This window comes from Leguminivora glycinivorella, chromosome 1, assembly GCF_023078275.1.
Source record: "Leguminivora glycinivorella isolate SPB_JAAS2020 chromosome 1, LegGlyc_1.1, whole genome shotgun sequence".
In the NCBI taxonomy this organism is placed as follows: Eukaryota; Metazoa; Arthropoda; class Insecta; order Lepidoptera; family Tortricidae; genus Leguminivora; species Leguminivora glycinivorella.
Genome location: NC_062971.1, coordinates 31,427,790 through 31,441,534, shown reverse-complemented (window position 1 = coordinate 31,441,534; position 13,745 = coordinate 31,427,790). Strand labels below are relative to the sequence as shown.

Here is a 13,745-nt window from a genome sequence, read left to right as displayed (position 1 = left end):
TAATATGCCATATTACTTCGATCCAAATCGCAAAACATTAGGAAAAGCAATTTCGCGAAGATCTGCTCAGTGTACTTTGCTTCTGGCCTCGAAAGCGCAACAATTCAATAATCTCGTCTATAAAACCTACTTCAACACCTATTCATCAATTTAGAGAAATAATCTGTGTTATTTATTATAACACAAACAATCCCTCTTGAGGTCCACAGCTTAGTCAATCGGTGTAAAAATGTCCTATATAATATTTATTAATTAATTTCCAGCGTCCTGCCAATCAACCGCAAACAGAAAGTGTTCCCCAACGGCACGCTTGTGATCGAGAACGTGGAACGGAACAGCGACCAGGCCACCTACACCTGCGTCGCCAAGAACAGCCAGGGCTACAGCGCCCGCGGCACGCTCGAGCTCCAAGTCATGGGTAAGCTTCCAGAGAAATCCAGGAACGTTCATTGGAATACAGTCACCTGCATTATGTTACACGACAATGGCGCCATTGACACATCTTACGGCGGGCATTGGGGCGAACGAAAGTTCCTATGGGCGAGGCTTGCCGCTGGGTCAATCCGCGGCAACAGTAACATGAGTCACGATTTTATGGCATGTTCAAATTCACGATGCAAGTTCATGTGATAATCTATCTCTAAATAAGAGTCACTTTCCCGATATATGCATAGATCCTTTCATTTGCAGCTATAGTTAAAAAAAACCACTCAATGATGTCGTGACTCACGTTACTTTTACGTGGATTCACCCCGCTGTCGCCTAAGACCAATGTCGTGGCCTAGCCGTAAGAGCGAGGCACATATTTTTGAAGTGTAAAAGATTATTGCAGGTGACAATAAGTGCCCCAACTTAAGTACCCACGTCGTCTTTAGTTCGTGTCATTCACGAAGGCGTGCCGCTGTACTCCCTAGTAGCTTATAACACAAGTGTGCAAACTTGTAGTGTTGAGATTAGGAAGAGCAGTGAGGCGCGTCTCTGTGAATGATGCGAACTATAGCTGTATAGATAAAGTGGATACTTTTGTTAGGGCACCATGTTGCTGTCACGTTATTACTTATTGATATTTCGTACACCTTATCACAAAAACGTAAGGTTCAGTGTTGGTTGGTATTAACGTGACTGTAACTGTGTACAAAATGAACGTTTGAAACTGGACACTAGATAAAACGTGTCTCAAATTTGGTGTATGAACGTTGACCCTAAAGTTATTTGGTATATGACCGGACATGAGTTACTAAAAGTCTGTACTTTTTAGAGTCAACTTTCAGCAGCCATGTGTTGTGCGAGCAAATAAATTTATCGCCTGAGCAAATAATAGTGTATGCAGTGTTTATGAAACAACATCAAAAATTAAATTCATACATTTAAGAATTTATTTGCTTACACATCAACACAAATTAAAGTTATGCAATATTATTTATTACGAAAGAAGAGTCAACCACTTATTATTTGGAGCAAAATTTAATATTTAAATAAGCTAAAACTCAATGAAGAAGAAAGAAGCAAAGGAAAAAGGAACACTCTGTCGGAAATATAAATTCTTACTGAAAGAAGACTTTAAATAGGAAAGTGACTACCCTCTAGTCGAACAAAACATACATTAGAAAAATAATCAAATAATGAGTGGAAGAATAAATCACAGAGTTGGCCGTAATTTAACTTATACAAGTCTTACACGTTAACACATTACAGGATAACACATTTTTTTATACATGCGACTCTGTCTCTTCTTATGGCAAAATAAGGCCGTTGTAATGTAATATGACGTCAACTTAACAAAAAACTTTTTAAACAAAACATCGCAGTATTTTATGTAAACATATTACAGTGGCTTTATTTTATCACTGATGTATTAACAACCTTCCTTTCAGAGTTTACATCAATGCGTTGAATAAGTGTGTTAAAAATGGCCAATGTTATTATCGGAGATGTTTATGCCCGCCAAAGCTACATCGTTTGCCACACACGGCCCGTTCCTCCGACGTAGAACTAGTAGCTCCCTGTAGCGCGAGCACAGAGAACCTCCTATAGAGTGGCAGTCTTGTATATTTGGTTCGCGATACGAGTCACCAGTGTTTGGGGTGCGAGGAGCGGGCGGGGAATGTGTTGCTGTGATTGGCCGTCAAGGACGGCGGGCAGTCGCGCCAGATGAAAAGGGACAAATATCTGTCCCTCTACCCGTAAGTGGCCAATGTAAGTTGACCTATGCCGGCTCTGTTCTTATTTGTGGAATGGCCGTCTGTTTTTAAATTTGAGCTTCTTGTTACTTTTCCACACCATTTCACACTACAGGTGGACATCGCAATTTTTTTGTGCGAAAAACACGCGCTGCTTTCGGGTCTGTTACTTGGTCGATACTGATCGGGCACGGCGAGCGCCCGCGCTTATATCAGTGCAAATACTAGGAAGGCTGGCCACCGCGAGTCGTCTTGTAATAGATGTCTATAGGGGTTGGTCTGTGAGCGCGAGTCATTGCAGTGCCCCCGCAAATATCGCCCTTCGAGTTCGGCTCGGAGCCCGCTAACGCCGGCGACATGGCCTCCGTCACCTGCGCCCTCAGCAAGGGCGACCAGCCTCAACGTCTCCTGGTACTTCAACGGACAGCGGCTCCACAGGGCAAACGATCTCGGAATAGTGCTCGTCAACATAAACAAGAAAACCTCCATCCTAAACATAGACTCGGTTAGCGCGGTGAACAGGGGCTCCTACGTCTGTGTGGCGGCGAACTGGGCCGGCTCCGCCAACCACAGCGCGGTACTTGACGTCAACGGTACAGCTATCGGCTATCGACAACTGGTTGTATCCTTCCTTTTAAAAAGTAGATTCCTCTTAGAGACCCGTTTTCACATGCTCCCCAGTCCCCCCGCAGATCACGCCGTTCGAATTTGGCGAGGAAATCTTGAACGAGGGTGAGACGGCGTCGGTTTCTTGCGTGATGAGCAAAGGAGACCTCCCGGTCGTATTCACGTGGAGATTCAATGGAGATGAGATTAAGCCCCGCAACACCCTCGGCATCGTCCTCACTACTATCAGCAAGAAAACCTCCATCCTGAACATTGAGCCCGTCGGCGCCGTGCACCGCGGCTCCTACACTTGCGAGATCAGAAATCAAGCCGGGCACACTAACCACACCACTCTTCTTAGCGTGAACGGTTCGCTTTTCTTTAATTAGATTACTTTAAATTGTCGCTTTTTATCGCAGTCCCCCCTCAAATCTTACCTTTCGAGTTCGGCTCGGAGCCCGCCAACGCCGGGGACACCGCCTCGGTCCAGTGCGTGATGAACAAGGGCGACTTGCCGGCCAACTTCTCGTGGAGCCTCAACGGGAAGCCGATCTTCCATGGCAAAAGCCTCGGCATCGCCATAGGCAGCATGAGCCGTAAAATGTCGATCCTCAATATTGATTCCGTGAATGGAACCCACAGAGGCACTTACGTCTGTCGCGTTGAGAACGCCGCGGGTTCCACCAACCACAGCGCTACTTTAGAAGTCAACGGTTCTTCTCTCCCTTTTCTATATTAGTGTAGTTTGTTGATCCAGATCTTTGTAGTAAATGTAGACAATAAATTATTCATCCTGTAACAGTTTTGCCCCAAATCCATCCTTTCACCTTCGGAGACGAGCCGGCCAACGCGGGAGATATGGTCGGTGTCCAGTGTATGGTGCCGAAAGGCGACGCTCCTATCAACATAACTTGGCAATTAAATGGGCAGCTTTTAAAAGGAGTTCCAGGAATAACAGTCACCAAGATTGGTCACAAAGCGAGTAGCCTGTCTATTGATTCCGTAACGTCCATACATAGAGGTGTCTACACTTGTTTAGCCTCGAACCAAGCCGGTCATGCCAATTATTCTGCTGAACTGGCTGTAAATGGTAATTTTATAAAAAAAACAACAAAGTAGATCTGGCTTCATGCAACACTTCTTCTGCTTGTCGTGTCTAGTTTATTACATTAAAATGATTTATTTACTTAAAACCATTATAGTACTCCCCCAAATCAACCCGTTTACGTTCGGAGACGAGCCGGCCAACGCGGGTGACACAGTCGGCTTGCAATGCATGGTAGTAAAAGGAGACGCTCCCGTCAACATCACGTGGCGGTTGAACGATAGGCCCATATCGGAGACCCCTGGAATATCGATCATGAAAATGAGCGCGAAGGCGAGTGGCCTCACTATCGAATCTGTGTTAGCCATTCACAGAGGAACATACACTTGTCATGCGCAAAACGCAGCCGGCCACACTAATCACTCTGCTGAACTTGCTGTAAATGGTACACTTAATTTTTTTTGTACAACTTTTATAGCTTCGTCTTTTTATGCCCTTACTAGTTCTGAACCCTCCATTTCCTCCCAATGTTTACGGATAAAGCCAGCCGCTTAATATTTTTCTTCAATTTAATTTGTACCTACATAGTTGTACCCCAAGTAACTCCGTTCGATTTCGGCGATGACATCCTGAATGCAGGAGAAACCGTCTCTTTAACCTGTACTGTGGGCAAGGGAGATTTGCCTCTAAACATACACTGGGAGCTTAACAATGAAGTTCTGAATTCCGGCAACGGTGTGCTCATAATTAGAAGCGGCAAAAGAATTTCTATGCTGAGTATAGAAAATGTTCAACATGAGCACATTGGCAATTACACCTGCATAGCGGAGAATGAAGCCGGCCGGAGTAGCCACAGCGCAGTCCTCAACGTCAACGGTATACATTTCATGCAAACCGCTTCGCTTTTGCTCGCACCAATTACCTATTTTACAGTCACATGTATTTTTTTACCTTTCTGTTACGTACGACCACCATCCTTGGCAGTGCTCCCTCAAGTGGCGCCGTTCGCCTTCGGGGAGGACACGTATAACGCGGGAGACACCGTGTCCCTGACGTGCACCATCACTAAGGGCGACATGCCGATCGAGATATCTTGGTTGTTCGACGACAAGCCCGTGGGGAATGGGGATGGCGTCGTCATCGCGCGCACTGGACGAAAAATATCAATACTGAGCATCGACTCTATTCAGGGCTCCCGCAGGGGGAATTACACGTGTGTGGCAAAGAACGATGCGGGCTCCGCAGCGCATTCCACTCTCCTTCACGTCAACGGTACTATAATCCGAATTTAACTGTCTTGATAGAATCATACCTAGTCCTTGTTTTTTCGTTATTTTCCTTCAGTTGCTCCACAAATTATGCCCTTTGATTTCGGTACGGAACCCGTTAATGACCAGGAACTCGTCGTGGTTATGTGCACCGTCTCCAAGGGCGATATGCCTCTATCGATAAATTGGTATTTCAACGGGAAACCTGTTAAGTCGGGAAATAACGGAGTAGTGCTTACGAATACAAAACGTACCAGCCAGTTGACAATAGAGGCGGTCACGCACACAAACCAAGGGAACTACACGTGCGCCGTAGCCAACCAAGCGGGCACGACTAACCACTCGGCCGAGCTCTATGTAAACGGTACTCTAACATTACTCGCGTAGATTGTTATCTTTCAACAGTTTGATTTTGTACTTGCTTACTGCTGATTACCCTCCTCTGACAGTCCCTCCTCAGATCATGCCCTTCGAGTTCGGCGAGGAACCGGTCAATGCACAAGAAATGGTCGTCGTTACTTGCACGGTTACTAAAGGAGACTTACCCTTAAAAATAGAATGGTATTTTAATGACACCCAAGTAAGATCGGGAGACAACGGGGTCACTCTTATGAACTCGAAGCGTACCAGTCAACTTAGCATCGAGTCTGTTAGTCACCAGAATCAAGGGTTCTATTCTTGCGTCGTACGAAATGCCGCTGGTTCCGTAAATCACACTGCACAGCTATATGTAAACGGTATTAAGCTACTTTCCTTAACATTGCACCCATTTAAGTAGTATTAGTGTACCTTCTTTTCCCCATCCTACTTCTACTTGTAACTTTGGCGGGTCATAATATTCATCATAGATATTGTCTATAGGTACTTACGAGAAAAGATGTTCAGACACAAAACAGGCATAATCGTTGACCTTACATCATTTCAGTGGCACCTATTATAGCGCCTTTCGAATTTGATGAATCGGTATTTTTTGGAGAGGGCGTTCAAGTGATGTGCCACGTTACCAAAGGGGACAGGCCGCTCGATTTCAAGTGGACGTTTAGTGGCGGAGACGTGAGTTCCTTAAGCGGGGTAAACATCATGAATGTTGGGGACCGCGGCTCGGTTCTTATAATACCCACCGTGACGGCCCAGCATTCGGGCATATTCACGTGCACTGCCTCCAACATTATCGCCAGCGCTAGTCATCACGCCACGCTCAATGTTAAGGGTATCATCGCACTTCTCGTGATAGTCTATTATATTATGTTACGTTCGTCTCTCCTCCCAAATCCTTAGCCAAATAGTGGAAACAAAACCTGCTTGAAACATTGTGCTCCCAGATTTGTAAAATATTGAGTTTGTTACAGTGGCGCCCATCATTTCACCATTTGAATTTGATGCGGCGGTTTTTTACGGCGAAAGTATTCAAGTCATGTGTCACGTTCCTAAAGGAGATATGCCGTTAATTATTACTTGGTATTTTCGCGATCTTCCACTTCAAAGGCAGGACACAGTCATAATAACTAAATTAGGAGACAGGAGCACCTTGTTATCCATTCCGGCAGTGACAGAAAAACACTCTGGAAATTACACTTGCGCAGCCTCCAATACCGTAGCGAGCACTAACCACACAGCCACACTAAACGTTCAGGGTACACCACACTTTTTTGTAGATTCATTGTTGATTTTTGGTTTGTTTTATGTTTTTTTCCTCACCAGTTCCTCCGCACATTGTTTCATTTGAAGCCGAAGAACAAGTCTTTGCTGGGGAATCTGTACAATTGACGTGTCACGTATCTAAAGGCGATACGCCCCTAACTATCACTTGGAGTTTTCACGGGGAAGACCTGTCTTCCCACCAGGGCATGTCTACGACGAAGATCGGCGAGCGCACGTCCCTGCTCAGTATTTCTAGCGCCACTGCGAGTCACAGCGGCGAATACTCGTGCCACGCCGGCAACCACGCTGGTCTTGCGGTCCACTCCGCCTCAGTCAATGTTCATGGTATCCCTCATTCAGCCCGCTGTCTTAGCCTACGCGCACGCTGCACGCTTGCCTGAATAATACATATCTAATATCGGCCTTCTGAATTGTCAGTGCTGCCACACATCGTACCATTCGAGGCAGACGAATCTGTGTTCGCCGGTGAATCGGTCCAACTCACCTGTACCGTTTCCAAGGGTGACTTACCGCTCGACATCAAGTGGCATTTCCATGGTTACGACAATGCTACTTCAGAACTCGGCATCATGACGACTAAAATGACATCACGCACATCATTTCTATCTATTGCTGCCGTTACTGCCAGCCATAGTGGCAACTATAACTGCGTAGCCTCCAATAGCGCCGGCTCTACTAACCATACCACTATCTTGAATGTTCAGGGTCAGTTTCATTTTTTTCTTCATTATTATGGTTTAGCATATTCATGCTGGTTTCGCGTCGACATCAACAGGTGTGTCGATAGAACCAACCTCGTGTTCTATCCACACATCTCCAGCGCCCGCTTCTTGTTTTTTACTATTTATTTTTGCCATCCTTTTTAGGGTTCCGTAGTCAACTAGGAACCCTTATAGTTTCGCCATGTCTGTCTGTCCGTCCGTCCGTCCGTCCGTCCGTCCGTCCGTCCGTCCGTCCGTCCGTCCGCGGATAATCTCAGTAACCGTTAGCACTAGAAAGCTAAAATTTGGTACCAATATGTATATCAATCACGCCAACAAAGTGCAAAAATAAAAAATGGAAAAAAATGTTTTATTAGGGTACCCCCCCTACATGTAAAGTGGGGGCTGATATTTTTTTCATTCCAACCCCAACGTGTGATATATTGTTGGATAGGTATTTAAAAATGAATAAGGGTTTGCTAAGATTGTTTTTTTATAATATTAATATTTTCGGAAATAATCGCTCCTAAAGGAAAAAAAGTGCGTCCCCCCCCTCTAACTTTTGAACCATATGTTTAAAAAATATGAAAAAAATCACAAAAGTAGAACTTTATAAAGACTTTCTAGGAAAATTGTTTTGAACTTGATAGGTTCAGTAGTTTTTGAGAAAAATACGGAAAACTACGGAACCCTACACTGAGCGTGGCCCGACACGCTCTTGGCCGGTTTTTATTTCTACCTATTGTTCATTTCGTTTATCTCATTGTATCGACACCGAAATTTTCTTAATTCATTCTTAGTTAATATGCATACTATAAAACTTATTCACAAATCCGTCTAGGCGATTTGACTCATATAACAAATAGGCTCTTTTCCATATACGTAAAGTTGGGTACCTACTTGTACCTATTTACGAGTATGACTAAGGTTGCATTCTTCCTAAAACAGTTTTGCCCCAAATCCACCCCTTCACATTCGGAGATGAGCCTGCCAACGCTGGTGACACGGTGGGCATCCAGTGTATGGTTACTAAGGGCGACGTGCCTGTCAACATTACTTGGCTGCTGAATGGAAAGTCTTTGAACGAAATTCAAGGAATTACGGTCACCAAGATCGGACATAAATCAAGTAGTCTGTCTATTGACTCGGTAGCTGCCATCCACAGGGGAGTTTATACTTGTCTCGCTGCCAATCAAGCGGGTCATGCCAACTACTCAAGTGACTTGGCAGTTAACGGTAATTTTCCTAACGCAACGTTTTAGCAGATTTAACATTGTCTTATGAATTAGTCGCAGTATTGTCTAAGTTCATGTATTGTTTTATGTACAAAAAGTCCACCTATTTTATATTTCCCTTCATCCATGATTTTGCCGATGCAGGGTCATAAACGAAGATTAAATACAACAGGCTGGAAAAAAATCCGCTAAAATATATGAAGATATCCTTCCGCAATGTCCGTAGGCAGATTACAGGGAATCTCTAATAATTATATAGATACAAAGTTTTCGTCTTAATTTATTTTACTTTTGGCAGATATTTTGATTGCTCCTGTTTTACTTATTTACTCGTATCTCTGCACAATCTAGTTCACAAAAATGTTCCTTAGTTGCACCGCAAGTGACCCCATTCGATTTTGGCGAAGACATCATGAATGCAGGCGAAACTGTATCTTTGGTCTGTACCGTCGGAAAAGGCGATCTGCCTCTTACAATACACTGGCAACTTAACGACCGAGTCCTGAATTCGGGAAACGGAGTTCAAATAAACAGAAATGGGAAAAGAATATCTGTGTTGAGCATAGAGAATGTTCAACACGAACACATTGGCAACTACACCTGCATCGCGGAAAACGAAGCTGGCCAGAGTAGTCATAGTGCTGTCCTCAACGTCAACGGTACACAAATCATGTAAACCGCTTCGCTTTTGTTTGCACGACTTAACTATTTTAAAGTCACATGTATGTTTTTATCTTTTTGTTACGTACGATCACCATCCTTGGCAGTGCTCCCTCAAGTGGCGCCGTTCGACTTCGGGGAGGACACGTATAACGCGGGAGACACCGTGTCCCTGACGTGCACCGTTACAAAGGGCGATATGCCGGTCGAGATATCTTGGTTGTTCAACGATAAACCCATGCGGAGTGGAGATGGTGTAGTTATCGCGCGCAGTGGACGTAAAATATCAATGCTAAGCATTGACTCAATCCAGGGCTCCCACAGAGGAAATTACACGTGTGTGGCAAAGAACGATGCGGGCGCGGCAGCGCATTCTGCTCTTCTTCACGTTAATGGTACACTAATCCTAAATTATTTTAAATAATCGAATGTTACGTACTTAGCCCTTATTTTTTTCTTCTTTACTTTAGTTGCTCCTCAAATTATGCCATTCGATTTCGGTACGGAACCTGTCAACGATCAGGAACTCGTCGTAGTTATATGCACGGTCACGAAAGGCGATATGCCTCTCTCGATAAATTGGTACTTTAACGGAAAACTCGTTAAGTCGGGGAATAACGGAGTGTTGCTTACAAACACGAAGCGCACCAGCCAGTTGACTATAGAAGCGGTCACGCACACCAACCAAGGGAACTACACGTGCGCCGTAGCCAACCAAGCGGGCACGACTAACCACTCGGCCGAGCTCTATGTAAACGGTACTTAGTCATAACTCGCGTAGATTACTTTCTACCAATAATCCTAATGTTCACATGCTTTCTGCTGATTTCCCTCCTCTATCAGTCCCTCCACAGATCATGCCCTTTGAATTCGGCGAGGAACCGGTCAATGCTCAAGATATGGTATTAGTAACTTGTACGGCTCTTAAAGGAGACCAGCCTTTGAAGATTTAATGGTATTTCAATGAAACTCTCGTGAAATCCGGCGACAAAGGCATAACACTTACAAATACAAAACGCACAAGTCAGTTAAGCATTGAATCTGTCAGTCACCAGAATCAAGGGTCCTATTCATGCGTCGTGCGAAATGACGCTGGCTCCGTCAACCATACTGCACAATTATTCGTAAACGGTATTTGCACCTTTCTTTACCCCAGCCTTAAAGCCTGTATGTAGCTTTAGCAATAGTTTTTCCCCATCCTCCTCCGACTTGTAACTTTGGCGGGTCATAGCGGATATCACTAAATACAGACGACGAGACGTCAAGCTTAACATTTTATAAATTGCATAATTTCAGTGGCACCAATCATAGCTCCTTTTGAATTCGACGAATCGGTATTTTTCGGTGAGGGCGTTCAAGTGATGTGCCACGTTACTAAAGGAGACAGGCCGCTCGATTTCAAGTGGACGTTCAGTGGCGGAGACGTGAGTTCCTTGAGCGGGGTAAACATCATGAATGTTGGGGACCGCGGCTCAGCTTTAATCGTACCGACCGTGACGGCTCAACATTCGGGCATTTTCACATGCACTGCCTCCAATATTGTCGCCAATGCTAGTCACCACGCCACGCTCAATGTCAAGGGTATCGTCCACTTCTTGTGATAGCCTATACATATGTACTTATGTGTAATTTTAAGTTACGTTCCCCTCCAAACTCCTTAAGGCCAAATTGATACTGATATTACTGATACAAAATAGACAAGTAAGAATTTGTTACAGTGGCGCCTATTATATCACCATTTGAATTCGATGAAGCCGTATTTTATGGAGAAAGCATTCAAGTCATGTGTCACGTTCCCAAGGGCGACATGCCATTAACTCTGACTTGGTATTTCCGCGATCTTCCACTTCAAAAGCAGGACACCGTCATCATTACTAAACTTGGCGACAGGAGCTCTGTGCTATCTATTCCGGCAGCCACAGAGAAACACTCTGGAAATTACACTTGCGCGGCTTTCAATACCGTAGCTAACACAAACCACACTGCCATATTAAACGTTCAGGGTACTTGTTCACACTTTTCTGTATATTCATTGTTAACTTTTCGTTATTTTTGTTTTCCTCCTTCACCAGTTCCCCCGCACATTGTTCCGTTTGAGGTCGAAGAGGCAGTCTTTGCCGGAGAATCAGTGCAATTGGCTTGCCACGTATCTAAAGGCGACACCCCACTCACCATCGCTTGGAGTTTCCACGGGGAAGGATTGTCCTCCCACCAGGGAATCTCTACCATGAAAATTGGCGAGCGCACATCGCTGCTCATTATACCTAGTGCGACTGCGAGTCACAGCGGCGAATACTCGTGCCACGCCGGCAACCATGCTGGCCTGGCTGTTCACTCGGCCTCAATCAATGTCATCGGTATTCCCCGTTCCATCCGCTTCTATAGCCTAAACGCACGCTGCACGCTTGCCTCGATAATAATCTCGGCCTTCTGAATTAACAGTACTGCCATACATCGTTCCCTTCGAGGCGGACGAGTCTGTGTTCGCTGGCGAATCGGTTCAACTCAACTGTCACGTTTCCAAGGGCGACTTACCTCTCAACATTAAGTGGCATTTTCATGGCTACGAAAATGCTACATCAGAACTCGGCATCATGACGACTAAAATGACCTCGCGTACCTCATTTCTATCAATCGCCGCCGCTACCGCCAGTCATAGTGGCAACTATACCTGCGTAGCTGCCAACAACGCCGGCTCTACTAATCATACCACTATCCTTAATGTTCATGGTCAGTTTAATTTTCTTAATTTATTTATCATCAGCAGCGCACCGATGACAGGCGTGTAGATGGAGTCAGCATGCATTCTGTCCACACATCTGCAGCGTACGCTTGTTTTCTTCCACCGTTTAATTTGCCATCAGTTTATTTCCTTTTAAATCATTCGTTCAATCACATCAGACATTTTACCAAAACATCTACGCATATACTAATCTACAATGAAACTTGTAACTAAGTTGTGCAACCTAAGTAGTAAACCTAGGTAGGTAGAAAATATTGAGGTATTTTCTAATTTGCAATTGCCGTCAGCGCCTTACTTCAGTTGTGCGGAAAGTAACTGAAATGGTGTTGTTACATAAATAGGCTATTAAGTCCCTTTATTTTTTGTTACCGCATCTTCTTATCAGATCTTATATTGCTATTTCAAGTGGTCCCACACATAATCCCATTCGAAGTTGAGGAGCAAATCTTCGCTGGTGAATCGGTCCATCTTACATGTCATGTATCCAAAGGAGACAGTCCTCTTCAAATAACTTGGAGCTTTAACGGTCATGAAATTCCGTACCACAATAATATGGGCGTAACGACGACAAAGTTAGGCGAGAAAGCGTCAGTTCTGAGCATTCCGACGGCCATGGGCCAGCACAGCGGGAACTACACGTGTACAGCCAGCAACCGCGCTGGCCGCGCGCACCACTCCGCGCTCGTCAACATCCATGGTACCGCACCAACGACCCCCACCCCCCGATGCACGATTAGACTTACCTAGAGCTCATTTTCTTTTTCTTTTTGATTAGTTCCTCCTCATATAATGCCATTCGAGATCGAAGAGTCCGTGTACTACGGAGAATCCGTACAAATGACCTGCCACGCGAGCAAAGGTGACCGACCGATGACAATATCGTGGACCTTCGAAGGACAAGACCTCTCCTATGATTTGAGCATCAGGACGATGAAAATCGCAGAACAGACCTCTATCCTCTCTATAGCCGCTGTTACGGGAGAACACAGCGGAAACTACACATGCATAGCAAAAAACAGAGCAGGAGAACATAGACATTCGACATCTCTCCACGTTAAGGGTACTGCTAGTTAATTGTTCCAGCATGCACCTTATAAGTTGCGCCATTAACTATACCGTTTTTTTGCCAGTCGTCCCCCACATCAAACCTTTCGAACTGGACGAAGCCGTGTTCGCGGGGGAGTCGGTACACCTGGACTGCTACGTGTCCAAGGGCGACACGCCTCTAAATATAACGTGGAGTTTCCAAGGGCAGCCCGTGACTCGTAGGATGGGCGTGATGACGACGTCCTCAAGCGCTCGCGTCTCCGTTCTCGATATTCGAGCCGCAATGGGCGCGAACAGCGGCAACTATACGTGCACAGCAACCAACCGCGCCGGAAGCGACAGCCATACAGCTGTTCTCAACGTTATCGGTACCGTCTTTAGCTCGAGTGACGCTTGCTTTCTGTTCAGTTCCTCCCGTGGTCCAACCCTTCTCATTCGGGGAAGTCGCCATGAATTCCGGTCAAGTAGTGACGGCTCCTTGCTCGGTTATTGAGGGCGACCACCCGCTGCAGCTCCGGTGGCTCTTCGATGATGAACCGATCAAGCCGAGATCTGGAGTGACAGTATTTCATATCGGAGACCGAAGCGCGATCCTTAG

The 13,745-nt window shown here is 45.3% G+C and overlaps 1 protein-coding gene across 50 annotated transcripts in view; it reads left to right on the top strand.

The window, feature by feature from the left end:
- LOC125242628 (Down syndrome cell adhesion molecule-like protein Dscam2) overlaps nucleotides 1-13,745 on the top strand; it is a 115,232-nt gene that overhangs the window by 64,355 nt on the left and 37,132 nt on the right. For 46 of the 50 annotated variants that reach the window (XM_048151492.1, XM_048151484.1, XM_048151468.1 and 43 more), the window contains one exon: nucleotides 264-418. In XM_048151492.1, the coding sequence (XP_048007449.1) occupies nucleotides 264-418 (155 nt within the window). Of the gene's footprint in view, nucleotides 1-263; nucleotides 419-3,988; nucleotides 4,277-6,800; nucleotides 7,086-9,827; nucleotides 10,116-11,429; nucleotides 11,715-13,745 lie in introns of all 50 variants that reach the window. The other 4 variants (XM_048151632.1, XM_048151509.1, XM_048151624.1 and 1 more) reach the window with 4 other exon arrangements.